This window comes from Artibeus jamaicensis, unplaced genomic scaffold (genome assembly GCF_021234435.1).
Source record: "Artibeus jamaicensis isolate MK-2021 breed Jamaican fruit bat unplaced genomic scaffold, CSHL_Jam_final scaffold_474, whole genome shotgun sequence".
Taxonomy (NCBI): Eukaryota; Metazoa; Chordata; class Mammalia; order Chiroptera; family Phyllostomidae; genus Artibeus; species Artibeus jamaicensis.
The window spans coordinates 47,456,357-47,472,522 of record NW_026522046.1 but is presented as its reverse complement, the minus strand read 5'-3'; the positions used below and the strand labels follow the sequence as shown (position 1 = coordinate 47,472,522).

The following is a 16,166-nucleotide window of genomic DNA, read 5'->3' as shown; positions in this document are numbered from 1 at the left end:
CAGGCAGGGAAGCTGACCTCTGACACCCGGATGTGAAGACACGCCCGTGCCACGCCCAGACGGCCACCACTTGGTGGACGCTCTGCTGGGGCTTTTCCTATACGTCACATGGTTGGTCACCTAAGACAGGGACACCTCCACCCCAGGGACCGATGCTTGCTCTTCAGAGCAGGACTGGGGGCTGAAGACTTCTTTTCTGTGCCATGGGATTGTCATTTCAGTTGATGTTCAGTGGTGGAAATACAGCCCAACCGGAAGCAAAGTGCCAGGGCCATGTGGGGTGGGGGCGGGGGGGGGTGTGGAAGGCACCCAGGCGGTCGCTGTGTTTTTGTCAGACCGTTTCCTGTATAGACACGAGTCCGCAGTCCGCAGATCAGGTGACTTCAGCCACTTAAGAAGCAACATCTAGTGTCATCTCCTCGTCTCACCAGCCTAGACGCCAGCAGCATAGACGAAGTCAGATTTGTAAACAGCACGGTGACACAAGGTGACAAGGTTACCACACAGATCAACGCAAAGCGGGTGGAGTAGGGACAGAAGGGTGGGCCTAAGTTGGGTCTCAGTGGCCTCTCTCGGAGCAGCAACTCACGGATGCCTGGGGCCGGGGCTCCTGGAGCCTCGGGGCCCCTGGGTGACCCTTTTCCTCCCCCTTCTCCCCATCTGCTCAGCTCCAGGGTGAGGAGGCCCTCAAGTCTCCGCGCATGGACAAAATCTAAAAGAGGAGCCCTTCTTCAAGGCATGCTCCAGGGTTCAGGGGTTTAGAGCTGGACACCTGTCCCCTCCCGCGCCCCCCAAACCCCTGGGGCAAGACAAACAAAAACCAGCCTCAGCCAGAGTTGCCAGCCAAGTGAACCCACCTCGCAGTTTTGAAGCTGCTCCCCTCTCCGGCCCACGGTGCCGCCCTCTGGAGAGGGGGGACCGAGGTGGACTGTGCTGACGATCGCCCCTGCCGCAGACTCGGAGACCACGAGCCACCGCCCCCCTCCTGGTGCCCAGAGCTGATCAAATCCTCTACCCGGCCCTGCCCACACTCCCCTCCTCCCGAGGGGGTGCTGTCACTTTAATAACCTACCGTGCTCCACTGAGTCTGTCTCGCCCTTGAATACTTTCCTGCACGTTGACAAGAACCTGGACGCTGTCACTGGGGTGAGCACTCTGGCATCAACACCAGAAGCACTAGACTCAGTATCAGGAAAAGCCGTTCATATTCCAAGGGCAGATGTAGCCAGAGCGGCTTCCTTCCTCAGATCAGAACCCGGGGGATGCTGTGCACACAGAACATTCATCCCAGGGCGTCCAGAGCAGCGACTCAGGCTACAAAACCCGGGTCAGGACCCAGACGGGAGCGAGGTTTCCGGCAGGTGACGAACATGCTCTCCTTGGACAAACTCTGGCCAGGCTCCTCTGGGCCCTCTTGTCACAGTGAGAGACTTGAAGGAACACTAGCGGAGCACCTGGCTGCTCAAGGCTACGTCCCTAAGGGGGTCCCAGCCCCCTTAAAGTGTCTGCGGGAGAAAGGCAACCTGCCAGGGTGGTCCAGTTAACACCTGGCAATGGGCAGGTCGGTCTGCCCCTACTTCCCCTTTAGAGAAGCTTGCTCTAGAAAGCCTGTGATGATAAATCCTCTGTCTCCACCTTTGAGATGTAAATCTCTCACTGCCCAGAACTGTCTTGTTTCTTTGAAATGCCAGCATTGTTCAAGGAGGTGGCCTCTCCCCACTGGTGGGTCACCTGCCTCTGACTTGGCGTCACGGCCTTTCCTCATCAAGACAGAAGTGGCTCTTCCCTCTTATGTTCTCTCACCTGGGGACCCTGAGTTGCGGGCCAGGGTCCCCAGCTGGGAGAGCGTAAGAGGCAACCACACATTGATGCTTGTCTCCCTTTTTCACCCTCCCTTCTCCTCTCTCTAAAAATAAGTAAATAAATAAAATCTTTTTAAAAAGAGTGTTAAAAAAAGGAGCAGCTCTCCTCCAGATACCGCCTATGAACAAACCTCTCTCCCATGGACCCATTCCTTGCTTTTTGTAAGTTTCCACTTCCTTAATCCTGCTCAAGTGACCCCACTCCCAGTCTGCCTTCAAAACTCCGCCCAGTTGCCTCTGCCCCATCAAAGCTCAGTTTGATCCACGCTGGGCCCTCCTCCCTGTGGTAAGAGTTACGGAATAAAGTTTATCCTTATACCTTCACAAGTGTCCAGCTTCATTTATCTTTGATGCATGAAACAAAGTGAGGGGGCAGGGAATCTACTCTTTAAAAAATAAGTGCATGTTATCATCACGGAGAGTGTATGTTACCAACAGGGAATAGATGGCTGTCACCCGACTTTGGGGAAATGGGAGACGTGCGGAACCCCCACGAGAACGCTGGGGATCTGGTGGTAGAAACCGTCTGCCCTGCTTTGCCCCCCAGCCTCAACCCCCACCACGCCCAGGCCTGCCACTTTCAACCCGAAACTCAAAATGCCAGTTCACTCAATTTGCTTTTCTTTTCTACCTGGTATGCTCTTAGAGTTCCCTCTGCTTGATCTGCAGGCTCCAGAAGACCGTCGTCCCACTTACTTCTGAGAGGTCAGAAGCGGTTTGATAAGGAAGCTGGTTGCTCTGACAAAGCCGGATCCTTGCTGGCTTTAAATCCTGCACGATTGCCTTAATCTCCCTGTGTTCTGTCTGTGGAATGGTGGTAATTGTACAATGTTCTTTGTATGCTTGTTATTAGACTTCCATCATTAGACACGAGCTCAAAGTGCTTAGAACTGAGTGACTGAGCTACTTTCTCCATATCCTTTGTAGGGCACTCCTACCACTCACACTGCATCACCCTGCAAAGCCCTAGTGGGTCTGCAGTCCTACTGCCTGGTTTTCCATCGGTGTCAAACTCATGTTCATCAGGGGCCACATCAGCCTCCGGATTGCCTTCAAAGAGCCAAATGTAACTTTAAGACTGTATAAAATGTAACTGCTCCTTAACTAGGGGAAGGAGCTAGGCCCTGCACCCGGGTAGAAAGAAGGGTAGAAAGAAGGTGCCCGGCCGATAAAACAAGGTGGAGGGCGGGATTCTGCGCCTGGGCCTTGTGTTTACTGCCTGTCTCTCCGTGGGTGTGTCCCAGTCACTCTCCCCCTGCGTCACTGTCCAGCCACTGAAGGATGAGCTGAGCTCGGGCCTGCCCTCTGTCACCCGGGTGACCGGGGTGGGGGCCCGCTCTCGTGGGCCAGGACTGAGTGTGCTCCAGCTCTGCACGCCAGAATCTGAGAACCCAGCATGGGGGCCACCCAGCATAACACCCGCCTCCGTCCCAAAGGAAATTGAGGGCATTGCTGCTAAATTTGGGAACTTCCGGGGACTCCAGGGTCCTTCGTCGCCCACTGCAGCGAGGAGCACCCACGAAATGACGCACCAGTGGGGCGGAAGGGACCCCCGACACCCCGCCAGGCGGCCATCATCCTTAGGGTCAGCTAAGTTGTGAATGAGAACAGGCCGCAGACTACACGGTGGAACGGGGTGGAACTACTGCGCCGGCGCGCGTTGCACGGTGCCCGCCGAAAGACAGCCCGGGGCCAGTGCGCAGAGCGGTGCATTTCGGGACTTGTAGTTTTCCTGCCGTGCCGCGCGATTTCCTGCTTTGCCTTCCCACTGGGTACGCAGTTTCTGCGGCTTGGAGCTGTAAGTGGGTGACGTCTGAGTCAGCGGGTTCTGTCCCGAATCCCGAGGGCTCTGTGGGGTGCTGGGGTGTCCGGCGGCCGACCCTGCGTTCGCGCCTTCTCTAGAAGGCCCGCCAGTGGGCCCCCGGGCGCGCGGCGCCGGCTCCCTGGGTAGGGGACTGGAGGGTGACGGCAGCCAAGGCCCCCAGCCGGCTGCCTACCTGGCAGGGCCCTCCGGCGCCGCAAAGTCCGCGGACCAGGGCCGAGGGCGGAGTCTTTAGGCTGGCGCGCCGCCCGGGAAGTGCCCGTGGTAGGTGCTGGCCAGTGGCTGTTGGTATCGGAAGGGTTTGGGGGGCGGGAGAATGTTCTGGGCGCCCTGTTCCGTGGAAGGGTGGGGGAAGCAGTGGCCACCCTTGGTCCTCATCCTCGGATATGAGCGGAGCAGGTGTTGCTCCCCACATGTCGGGCATGAGAGGACCGTGGCCGGATTGTAGAGCATGCCAAGGTTGTTTCAGCCAAAACCTTGCGATAGGCCCTCTGAGACCCAGCCCCCTGGCGCTGAGAACCCGGCTGGCCCAGGGGTGGGGCTCCGAGGCCCACCAAGGGATCACCTGAACCCCCTCCTCCCCACACCCACTTCAGGTGATTGGGTGAAAGGTTGGGATGAAAAGGGTAGAGATGGGACTGAGAACAGAACAGCTTCGAAAAGCTCAGACTAAGGTCACAGCCTGATTAGTGCCTGGCAGGAGTTTGAAAAGCTCAGACTAAGGTCACAGCCTGATTAGTGCCTGTGAGGAGTTTAACCGAGAGGGAGAGACGCCCTTGAAATTGCTAAGTGCTCCAAGAAGGGGAAGTAGATGACCGGCCATAGGTGGTCCATGTTGCTTTATCAGTGAATAGCCCTTCTGTTTTTTGAGAAATCTGGCAAAGAAAAAAATCAGGATTTTTTTGCAGTAAAGGAAGTAGAACTATCTCTATCTAAGCCATTATTTTCTAGTACTAATCTAAGAGTGAATCGTTCCAGGAAAAGTTGAAAATTACCTGCCCTTAGATTGATTTTTATGTCTCAAAACTGCCCCCAGTTGTTGGCCTTGCGGTTTCCCCTCGGACACCAGCCGCGTCCCATTTCTCATTCCTCAGAAGGTGTGTGTGCAGCAGGGGGCAGACAGCCTGTTATTTTTAGCTCTCCTGGCTCTCATCTGTTGCAGTCCTGCAGGCAGCTACAGAGTGGCAGCTGGATGGAGCCTGTAATTGGAGGCAGTGGGGAGAGGGCGCCTCACTGATCCGCCCTCTGGTTCACACCTCACCAGGCCCATTCCACTGCCTGCAGGTTGATGTTCAATGTCTCTCTCCCAAGGAGCTTGAACTTGATCATGCCAGGGATGCAGCCCAGGTGGCTGCCCGTATGTTTTTGAGGTCTGACTCCAGGATGCCTGAGAGGATGGAGACTTCTGAACTCTAGAGCTGCAGACATGTTCTTTAGGGTCTGGTTTTAGAAATGAGAGCACCTGGGTGCACAGAGGTTTATGACTTGCCCCAGGTCACACGTCCTGCCCTAGGTGCCACCAAGACTCGGGTCCAGATGCCCATTCTCCTGGTCCTCTGGCTCCTTGTTCTTTGCCTGCTGTCCTCAGTGGCTGCGCTTTGCCCTGGATGCCACTTGTTATTTCTTCAGCTCTGCCATTGGCGGAAGGAAGGAGAAGCATTCATCGCAACAGCGAGGGTTGCTCTGTATTTAGTCCTTTCCACAGGCTGAGCGTGGTGCGTTGTGTGCACCGTCCAGTCTCGGAGGAGACGTCCAGGTGAGAGCGCGGAGGCGTAAGAGAGGCCAAGTGACTGGTCCTGTGTCACCCCACTCATCAACGTAGACCCTCCCTAAATCAGGGCATTTTGTTCGTGTTGTCTCGTATAACTTCGATGAGATGTTGTGTTAACTCTTACTTATACCATCGAGCCTCTTGTAAAGTTGGTTTCATTGTGTGTCGTTTGGCTTCAAGTCGCAGAACTGATAGACCTTGTTATGTGAGGACTAAGTATACGTATTTGCCAGAGGGCCAGACCCTTGGGCGTTCTTTTTGATTTATTTCCTCCTGTGAGTTTTTTGGACTTGTTTGTTGTCCTAGACCTTGGGAACCAATGTCTTACGTCAATTCCTTAGGTGTGTAGTGAGAACCAGCCAAACTCTCCTACTGTATTTGTACACAACTCGATTAAAGGGGTTGTGAAAATAAACTTTACACGACCGTAACCTTTTTATGTTAATAGACCCCACGACTAATCCCTGAGACTTAGAGGTTTGTGCAAAGTGGAAATTACAGTGACAGGTCATAACGTGTTAGGGGCGTGTTTCTGCAGCTCGAGTTGGACGCTGCTGCCACTCAGACGCCAGCAGGAAGGCGAGGAGCCCTCACGTGACACAGATTTGTGGCGTGAGTGCCTCCCGTTAGCTTGTTAGCTTATCTGACCTTGAGAAAGTCACGGGGAAAACTTGACCACCTTGTGCCAACTGCCAGCTTGTTTTCAAGATACCGTGACCTTGAATGGATAAGGTATGAACTTTTCCTGTTTAGATGCTTTTGTAAGCGAAAGTTATTATGAAACATTGTCCCTGAAGTTCATCTTGTGCGTGCCATTCTGAAGGCCTGTGCAGCTTCCTGCTGCTTTTCCCCGAGTTGTAAGTGCACTGGAAGCAAAGCTCTCTCGGCCGCTGGCATCAGGATGGGACTGCGGGGCCCTGGCCGAGTTGCCGGGGTCCCTGTGTCCGGTCTCTGTAGTGGAGGCTGGACCGTTCCCCAGGAGCTGGCATGAAGACTGAGGGAGTCAGTGCCTCGGCGGCTGTGTACTGCCCTGGTTGGGCACCCTGAACTGAGGCTCCGCTTACTGTGCTAGAGTCTCCAAGCTTCAGGAGGAGTGGGGGCCCTGAGCCCGCCTAGTTGACACCCCATGTCTTCATTCACAGATGGACTGAGGCCCCAAGAGGGGAGCCGCTTACCAGAGCGCATAGTTCTTCGTCCAGAGCTCCAGCCTCCTGAGTCTGGGGGTGCGTGTCATAGTCTAGAAACAGTGACAAGTGCGGCCTCAGAGTGAGTCCTGTGCTTTGGCTGTGTCCCTGCCTTGTCCCATCCTGCCTCACCGTCCTCGGGTGTCCCCCACTTTTAGAGGGAATTCTAGATCAGACGCAGAGCTCGTTGTCAGCTCATGTGCCCTCTCTCCACGGGAGACGGCTTCCAAGGGTGGGATGCTCCAGGAAGTCCGACTGACCTGCCTCCTCTCTCCCACAGACCACCGCGGCCTGACCGTCCGGCCCCTCCTCCCCATGCGTTCGTCCGCGGCCCTGCGTTGACCAGGAGCGACCGCACAGCTGGTCCGGCATGAACTGGAAGGTGACAGTAGACGTAGACATTGATGGCTCGGGCTTGTTCTTTCTCCCAACTGTAAAAGTTCAGAATAAGGAAAAGTAGACTCAAGAGGGAGTCATAACAATAGCTGATATTTTACCTTCAGTTAAAACATTCAAGTGGACACTTCCTGGCCAGACTTCTGAAGGGGGCTCGGCCTTCTCTTTGCAGATGCCCATGACGTCAGACCTGCCTTGCTTTTCTGGCAAAACCCACGCCTTTAAAGTCACTGCAGTTTCACATTTCGGTTTCTTTAAAGCAGATTGAGATCCTAGGAAACAGCCTCTACACCAGACCTTTCCAGGTTTTTACGCTCTTTTCCCTGATCTTCCGCGTGTGTGTTGCTCACAAGTGGCTTTTTTTCTCAATTCAAACTTGAAAATGCAGCGAGAGCATCCCCTTGGGTTTCATGGGACCACCTTCTTTACAGTCACACTTCCTGAGTGTCACATTTACATAAATTATCTACTGTCACATCGAGGACAACTTAACCCGGCTGGGGAGTGGACACAGCCATGCCCTGGAAAACGTTAGACTCGGCTGCTGGAAGCAGAAGTTCAAGGGCACGTACAGAGGAGCCTGCTGGCCGAGCACTGGTGGGGAAGGAGGGTCACATGTCTCGTTAGATCCCCAAAACAGGTCGGGGTGAGCTGGAGGGTAGGGACAGGACAGTCACTAGAATACGTATAATCGTGGACACTTTGAAACAGAAAATCAGGTAAAAATCAGGCACTGTCATACCATCCAGAGAGGTAGTGTGAATAATTTTGGTGTATTTTTTTACATATGTAAGTGTAATGTGTGTGTGTGTTCACACTTAGGATCATGTACGTGTGTTTCCAGTGTAAACGTTTCCTTGTTCGGGTCATCCCCTAGGTTTCTACTGCAAAGATCTGAAAGGCCCGGAGGCAGGGTCAGGGAGCTGGGGGAGCGAGGGCTCCGGAAGGGCCTGGTCCCAGTCGAGGCGGCAGAGGGGGCTGCGGGGAGGAGGGGAAAGTCTGGGAGTGTTCGTGCAGCACCGGGTCCCAGAGCTCCTGGTGGACCGGCCGTGGGGGGAGGGGCGGAGAGCGGTGGGCACCGAGTCCCGGGGAAGCTCTGCACCAGTGCGGTGCCTGAGCGGGTGAGAGAGCCGGTGCTGAAGGGTCAGAGGGTCGCCCGACGCCCTGAGGTCAGCAGTGGTTCTCACACCGAGAGAGGTCCCGCCCCCAGAGTTCCCGCCTGCTGGGTCCGGGGTCCCTGAGTCCCTTTGACCACCCAGGCAGGTCCTGCTTGTGCCAAAGGGGCTGCTCCCTGGGTCAGGAGCAGAACCTGCTGGAACCTGCCCACTGCGAGCAGACAGCACCTGGGGCACCTTGTGACTCAAAGGGGGCCGTCCCTTAGTGTCAGGGAGGAACGGCCTGTCCCCGGGCCCCAACCACTTGAGCCCAGGGCATCTGTGGCCTTTCTTCGGTGGCTCTGCGAGCCGTGGCTGTGGGCAGTGGCCTCGTCAGTAAGAGGCTCCGGTGTCGTCCAGTTCCCAGCAGTGGGTGTGCCTGGGCCCACCCGCAGTGAGTGACGCTGCACGTCCTGGAGGGGCTTGCGCGTTTTGAGAGTGGATAGGAGGGGTTTGTTAGAAGGCGATCAAAGGAGGAGATTGCCCCAGATGAAGTTTAGTGCCTGAGAGGCGGACACCTTCTTGGGGGCCTGTGGCGCCCTCAACCCCTGCTCCGCCCTCCGGGCCCTGGGCCACTGCTGCTCCAGAGCCTTTGGAAGGAGAGTAAACGCAGAAACGGCTCCCCGGCACTGCCGCCCTCCGAGTGTGTTTTCTGGCCCTGCTTGGGCCTGGGCCTGGGGGCGGCTTCGACCTCCCGGGGCCCGTGGGCCGTGCTGGGGGGTGGCCCCTGGGGCGGCGCAGGCTCGCCTGCAGAAGTTTCGAGAGTGGAGAGTGGTTTCTCTCATCACCGGTCGGTGCTCCGTGAGCCAGGAAGTCCAACGAAGGTAAAAGGAGGTTCGTGTGTGTGTGTCAGCAAACCGCTGTGGGGGGCACGGCCTCCAAGGAGGCACAAGAAGGGACCACTGAGCTGTTCCGTGGCTGGTTATACACCTGGAGTCCAGGGGAGAACCTTCCGGAATAGATGGATCGGGGTGACTTGGGGGAGACGCAGGGGGTCAACTGTAGGTCCGAGGGAGGGAAGACCTGGAAACCAAGTCCGTGTTCTGGGTGCTTCTATTTGGATAAAAAGCTCCATTTTGTCGATCCCTGAGTCTTGCACTCCCACTGGAGTGAGCTTTCGGAGTGTGTGTGCGTGTTGGTTCCTGACTGTGGGCGTGATTCCGTGGTTGTGAGCTGCTGCTCAGGTACTCAGCGGTGCGTGTGTTCTCGCCGTGTTAGTTGATTTAGGACAGCTTGAACACTCCGACCCCCTTTGATTTCCACGATGTCCGTCCTGTGTGTGACCGTAGTGTGGTGTCCAAGAGGGCAGGCTTCCGAGCAGTCAGGACACGGCTGGACCCCAGCCCTTGCAGACTGGACGTGTCCTCAGCCGTAGACGTGGGGACAGCCCCTCTGCCTCTGGGGACAGCGTGTGGATGAGAGGGAAGGAGCCCGATGGTGCCTGCTCAGCGCGTGGTGGGCTCTCTGTGGGTGTCGTCGTCTAAATGCAGAATTTACATCCAAGTCCTACAACATGTTGAGTGAAGCTGCAGGCTGCGTGTGTGCGTAGTTTGTGGTTTTATTCCATTTTGAGGAAGATCGGCAGCCGGTGGGCAGGAGACTGGTCTGGGGTTAGAATGTTCCTTTCCAGTCTGGCCCCGTCCTGCATCAGCTGTGTGACCGTGTGGCCTGCCTGCCACCCTGGCAGGTAAAAGACGGCGGCAGCCGAGTCCCCCTCCCTCAGAGTCCTTCCTGCCCCGGCTCTCCTGGTGCATTGCCCTCCCTGACGTCCTTCCTGAGTGGTTTCCGGTCGACCCGAGGGAGGCACGGCTGCAGGGGACCCTCGTCACATCGGGAGCGGAGACCACACTTGGTGTGCGGCAGTTTCACCCAGTGACGTCGTCAGAGCGAGGCAGCCCGATGGTGGCCCGCCAGGAGCTCGCTTTCTCACTTTGTCGGGGACGGGCTTTCCAGTCACAGCACACGCCCTGGATGTGGGTCACTTCCTATTCGTCCTGTTTGCGTAGCTAGTGCAGGGCCGGCCTGCGTACCGTTCTCGAGTCTCGTAGTCAGACCCACTGGTGGGTGCAGAGAGTGAGCTGCACGCCCGCGGTCACTCCCCAGACTCCACCGCAGCCAGCGCCTCACACGTCCCTCCCTGAGGAAGGGACGGGACGGCGAGTAGGTGTCTGGTGCAGGTTTCAGTTCTGTTGCGTTGTCTTTGCATTGGTTTGACCTCTGGGTGCCAGCGCAGCTGTGTGGCAGGAACCGAGAACAGGCTGTGGAGCGAGCAGTGAAGCGCAGGGTCCGGGAGGCAGGTCCGGCTCAGCCCCCCTTTGAAGGCAAGAGGCAGAGCCAGGACAGGCAGGTGGCACCGCAGGCTGTGCCCTCGGTCGGCTCCTCACTTGGTTGGTGGCGGAGCAGAGCCGTTTCCCGGGTCCCCTGGTCACAGTTCCTTCCACTGGACCGTGTCGCCGCCACCTGGAAGCGAGGGCCTGGGCGACCGGACAAGTGCGCGGTCAGGTTGTAGTAAACCAGGGTCATTAGGTTTGCCGTCCACTGGTGGGCCTTCTGGGAAGCCTGGAGCCAGGGGGACAGGAGGGCAGAGCTAAAACTAGACTGTCGGTGACGCGGGGACAGGGGCCTCGTCTGTTCTAGCCTAGCGCGGTGGGTACTCGGTGAGTGCTGAAGGACATTGGACGGCTTCTTTCTCTCTAAGGTTTTGGAACACCTGCCCCTGCTGCTGTACATCTTGGCAGCGAAAACACTGATTCTCTGCCTCGCATTTGCCGGAGCCAAGATGTACCAAAGGAAAAGGCTGGAAGCAAAACGGCAGCAACTGGAGGCTGAAAAGAAGAAGCAGACGGAGAAGAAAGATAACTAATGGGAAGCCGCAGGTACCAGACTTCCCAAGTGTGAGGCGCACAGGGCTCGGGGCAGTGGGTCAGCGCTTTCCACCCCTCAGGGCTGAGGCCATGTGTGCCCGCCCTGAGCCCAGCCCGCGGGGCTCTCCCTCACCCGAGGCAGGGGCACCTACAGTTGTACCTGACGCTGTAGGGCCGAGGGGACGTCCCTGTGGGAAACCCCCGCTGTGGCTGGGACCGGGAGACCCTGCCGCCTCTCTCTAGGGTGGAGCCTGACTTCTGGGTGTGGCATCGTCCCCGTCATGCTGCGCCCCTGCAGCAGACGTCTGCGCCCCTCGTGCAGTCTTTGCTCGTTGGTCCCCGTCGGTCCCCTGGCCAGAGGGTCCCTCCCAGGGACCTCCTGCCAGCGCCTGTCCCCGTGCACACCAGCCTTGCCCGTTCGTTGAGTTGGGCCCCAGGAGGTCGTCCTTCAGCCCCCGTCTCAGGTTGAACAGGTGACAGTGAGCTGGCCCCGTCCTCCTCTGACTGAGTTCAGGCCTGTGCTGCTGCAGGCATGGGGGGCTCAGCCCGGGGGGCAGGGACTCCCAGGTGGGGCTTCCCCAACGCTGCTGGGGGCGGAACGGCCTGTGTGGGGCTTGTTAAAGTGCCAGTTCCTGGCCCCCAGCCTGCCAGGGGTTCCGCTAGGATGGGCACTGGTTCTTTAGAAAACCCATCCCACTCTGAGCAGCAAGTGCCTGGGGGTCCATGAGTCAGTAGATACGGGGTCTCTGGTACTTTTTAGACTTGCTGAGGGGAGAAACACACTTACACTCGGACGGAGCCGTTAGCCCTCACACCCGTGGGGCAGCTCCTCCTGCTGAGGGTGCTGAGGAGGCCATCCAGGTGGAGGGATGGCCCCGCCGCCCGTGGTGCAGAGCGGAGCCAGAGGGAGCACTCGCCCAGCAGAGCCTGCTCTTGGGCAGGCGCTTGGTGTGGGCGGAGGGGGTGTGTCCCGGAGGGAGCCTGTCCCAGTGAGGGGCGCGGGGAGGCCGACCACAGGGAACGTCCGTCACTGAGCTAGTTTGCATGTGACACTGAAGAGGGGAAGGTGATGTCTGCCACCTGCATCGCTCCCTCCCACGGGGGCCTGGAGGCATAGGGGACGGCGGGGGTCAGTCCCCTCCGAGGCTGCCAGCTCACTGGAGCCTGGCTTTGAACAAACGGGACTTTTCAGTGGAAAGAAAATTGTGATGGTGGAAGCTCAGGAAAAAATAAAACCGTTTCTACAAGGAGAAAAGTTCACTGATTAGCAGATGAGCGTTGGTGGTCTCTGTGGGGTCCCGGCGGCGGGCGTCCGAGTCCCGTGCGCTGCTTCCTGGGCCGCTCCCCGCTCATGTCGGGTCTTCTTCCCCAGGCTCCGCAGGAGACCACCGGCGCCTGGACTCCAGCCGGGGAGAAGGAGACACGCTTAGTTGCCTAGTGATGTGTCAGAAGATAAACCTCTAGCCTTCGCTCTAACTTAAAATGACGTGAACTGTCACGTGCTTTTAAAAGAACCGTATTTTCTTTGGTAAAATAAAACGTCTTTGTAACACGTGTGTCTCTGCTCTTTGGAACAGGCCATGGTGGAGTGTGTGTGTGTGTGTGTGTGTGTGTCACACAGGTGTGCACACCCTGAGCTGTGAGAGCAGGGGTTCTGCACGCCCACACGCAGGGGACGGGCTGCAGAGGTGGGTGATGGCGTGAGATGAGGCTGCGGCTGCACCCACGCCCACCCCAGCCCTCGGCCCGCCACCCTCTGCCCTCTGCCCTCTGCCCTCCCCTCCCTCCTGCCCGCGTGGAGGCCCTTCTGCCTGTCTCTCCCGAGGAGGAGGAGGAGGTGGGGGGCAGGGCTGGCCCTCGGCCACGTGAACCATGGAGCGACTGAGGAGGGAGCCGAGTCGGGGACAGCGGAGCGAAGCAGGGCCTGGTTCTGACGACCTGGGTCTGGCGGTTAGCCCTGAGCTGCCACTTGAGGGGGGTACCTTCTACTTTATTTGAAGCTCTGTGGGGGGTCCTCACTCCTCACAGCCTGGCACCGTTTGTCAGATGAGCTTCATGCCCCCTGCCCTGCCTGTGTGCCAGGGGCTCCTCTGAACCGAGTGAGGTCAAGTCTAAACATGGTTTGTGTTCGTGAAAGGGTGAAATGAGGGAGAGTGGGCCTGGGTCGGCACCAGCTCCCGACTGGCCTGGCTTGGCTGCTTCGACCCCGTTGAGCCTGGACCGTCTCAGGCCCCACTGCCCCAGGCACCTGTGGGCACACGGGGGCGGCGCCTGCCACCCCTGGGGTCACCCTGGGAGGGAGTGGGGATGTGGTCGCTGGTGACATGAGGGCCAAAGAGTCTGGTCTCTCTTCAGCCAATCTGGGAAGGAAAGAGCCACTGAGGGCATGAGGCCTGTTCCAGGGGGCTCCTAGAACACTCCCCGAATGGAAAAGCCTGTGCTACAAGGGGCCCGCCCTCCAGAGGATAATTCTGGGTTTTTGGGGGGTGCCCCTTGTTCATGAAACAGGTCATGAAGACCACACAAACGCACCCCAACAGGACCTGTTCATCAGGGTCACTGCCGGTGGGCCATGCAGCTACGGTCAGCTGAATAATGGTCCGCAGAGATCCTAGTCTCTGGAACCTGTGACTGTGACCTTGTATAGACAGAATCTTGGCAGGTGTGATCAAGGATTTTGAGGTGATTCTGGGTTATTGGGGTGGGGTGGGTGGGGCTAAATGCAATCAGCAAGTGTCCTCACAGGAGAGAGGCGGAGGGGGATTTGACACAGGAGGAGACAGTGATGAGGCCAAGGAGCCAGAGGTGGGAGAGAGGCTGTCACCAGCCAAGGACTGTCACAGCCACCGGAAGTTGGCAGCCACCAGAAGCCGAGAGAGGGATTGGGGCCCTGCCAGCACCTCGACTTTGACTCGGTGCACCTGACTTTGGACTTCAGGCCCCCGGAGCTGGGATAGAGTAAGTTTCTGTTGTTGAGGCCGCCGGGAGTGTGGCCCTCCGTTCCAGGCGCCCCGGGAATCTGTCAGCGCTGCCGGCTGTCAGGTGGGATGGGCAGGAAAGCACCCGGTTCTCTCATCGAGGGTCTGGCTCTGCAGGTGCGCTCCTGCCCCAGGTAAAATGCACAACGAGGTGCTTTAGAAGTCCCCCAGGTAGTTGCTGAATAGCGCTGAACACGCATCTGCCCCGCACACGGCATTTCCTGATGTGGGGGCCTTCCACAGGCAGACAGGTCGGGGGGCAGGCAAAGAAGCCGAGGTCCCTGTGCTCGGTCGGCAGGGACCGGCCCCCCAATCTCGTGTGTGTGGAGATCTATCAGGGCTGGGGAGACGTTTTGGTAAGTCACGTTGGACACCCCGGTATGATGACTTCTGTGGTAAGATTGCTGCCCAAACATGTATAAATAAGAGCAAACTTTATGTTTAATTGGAAGCAGGGCTTTTTCTGTAAAAGTGAAAAATACCACCCCAATCCTCACAACCTGCATGGGCGGCCACCCCAAACTTGAACTGGGTGCTCTTGTCCCAGCTGCGGGGCCAGGCGCCAGAGCCCAGGATTCCAGTCCGGTTGGAGGTCTTGGAGTTGGCGAAGGAAACGGGCCGGGTAAGTGGGTTCTGCAGACCCCACCCATGCCACCTCTTCACCCACCTAGTGCCACTTGAATCAGTCACTGTCTGGACGGGGTGTCACCTCCTTGGGGGCCTCTGGCGCCCCCTCCGCTACCCTGCCCTCAGGCCGTGGGAAGAGAAGGGCCTATTCGGCCGCCGTCTGGGCCACGCCTGTGCCGGCTCCCTGCGGACGATTCTGGGGGGCTGACTCTGGTCAGCATGCTACTGAATGTTGGCTTTCGGGGGGGCCATACCCGTGATTCTCTTTTTGTCCAAGACCTGAGTTTGGACCCCACAATACGAGTTTCGCTCATCCTTGCTCACCACCAGGCCCCTGTGTGCTGGGCGCGCCTGAACCCCCCTCCCCCCCGTCACCCCCCTCGGTGTCACCTTAACAGCACGGAGGTTGAGACCCCGGCCGGTCCAAGAAGCTTTAATAGACTCAGCACCAGTGCCTGGAGGCCTGCCCGGGGGGTGGCTGTCGCGTCCTTGGCCAGGGGAGCCCGGGGGCGTCTGGTGGTGAAGACGGCGCCGTAGCGAGGCCCGCTCTGTGTCGGGGCCTCCCCCTTAAGAAACCTTCCCCAGGTAGTAGTTTTCCCATCTCCTCACTTTGCCCACCAGGGCCCTCCACTTGCTCGGGGTGATCCTGTCGATCCCTCTGCTGATCAGGTCGCCGAGCAGGATGTACTGGTAAGAGTAGATGCCGCCAATGGACTGCAGGCAGAACTCCCTCCTGCTGTTGATGATGAACCACTTCAGAGCGGACCAGGCCGAGTCCAGGGGGGTCAGGTAGGTGGAAGGGGGCGGCAGGGAGAGGAGCTCGTGGCCGCAGGACTTGGCCACCTCAGGACAGCACGCGATGCTCGCGAGGCGGATGACGGCCGGGACGCCCGCCCCGGCCTCGGGCTCTCTGTCTTCCTTCGGCCTGGTCGCGTCCTGCCGCCTTCTCTCCTTGACCACGATGGCGCACTTCCCGTAGGCCCTCCTCACCACCTCGCAGAACTCCGGGAACAGGCCGTCGTCCCGCCGGACACAGAGCTCGTCCCGCAGGAACAGCCGGTGGCGCCACGGCACCCAGCCCTGGCCGCCGCCCGCGTGCACGATGCACCAGGTGGGGCCCGGCGGGACGTGCCCGTGGCCGGGCTCTTCCCCGGTGACCAGACTTTCAGAGATCTCCGTCTCCCCCAGGTACACGGTCGTGAACCCGTCGTACTGCAGTGCTCGCAGGGTCTTCAGATACTGCAAGCACTGCTTCCTCTTGTGGCTGTCGAAGGGACTTCTGGTGATGACGTTGCGCAGGAGCCAGTTGGCGAGGTGAGGCATGGTGGTCCGCGGGCGGGTTGGAGAGCCCCCCCCCCCCCCCCCCGCTCCCCAGGTAGAGTTCCAGCCAGAGCGGCGACGTCACAGAGGCCTTTCTGACAGCTGGGCCCACCCCGCAGACACACCTGGGGCTGGGAAGCATCTCGGGACAGGTATCGGAATGATCGCCCTCAAGCGTCTATGATGTC

At 58.4% G+C, this 16,166-nt stretch overlaps 2 protein-coding genes across 10 annotated transcripts; one reads left to right on the top strand and one right to left on the bottom strand.

Moving 5' to 3' along the window:
* The first annotated feature begins 3,582 nt into the window (after positions 1-3,582).
* On the top strand, positions 3,583-12,605 carry SMIM11 (small integral membrane protein 11). Of its 9 annotated transcripts, none has more exons than XM_037127190.2 (6): positions 3,583-3,660; positions 5,994-6,187; positions 6,598-6,721; positions 6,920-7,021; positions 10,888-11,065; positions 12,426-12,605. In XM_037127190.2, the coding sequence occupies exons 4-5, from the start codon at positions 7,010-7,012 to the stop codon at positions 11,050-11,052; spliced, it is 177 nt and encodes a 58-aa protein (XP_036983085.2). In that variant the 5' UTR covers positions 3,583-3,660; positions 5,994-6,187; positions 6,598-6,721; positions 6,920-7,009; the 3' UTR covers positions 11,053-11,065; positions 12,426-12,605. The 9 variants fall into 9 exon arrangements, with proteins under 9 accessions (XP_036983085.2, XP_036983088.2, XP_053513888.1 ...); XM_053657910.1 differs by lacking the exon at positions 3,583-3,660 and adding an exon at positions 3,687-3,948 and having other exon boundaries at positions 6,598-6,678; XM_053657909.1 differs by lacking the exon at positions 3,583-3,660 and adding an exon at positions 3,688-3,948.
* A 2,449-nt stretch (positions 12,606-15,054) lies between these two features.
* CUNH21orf140 (chromosome unknown C21orf140 homolog) lies at positions 15,055-15,981 on the bottom strand. Its single transcript, XM_037127197.2, has one exon. It carries the CDS (start codon positions 15,979-15,981, stop codon positions 15,226-15,228), a length of 756 nt encoding a protein of 251 aa, XP_036983092.2. The 3' UTR covers positions 15,055-15,225.
* Positions 15,982-16,166: the final 185 nt, after the last annotated feature.

Coding starts and splice junctions, on each gene's coding strand:
- CUNH21orf140 (XM_037127197.2), bottom strand. CDS start 15,981: ATGCCTCACCTCGCCAACTGGCTCCTGCGCAACGTCATCACCAGAAGT.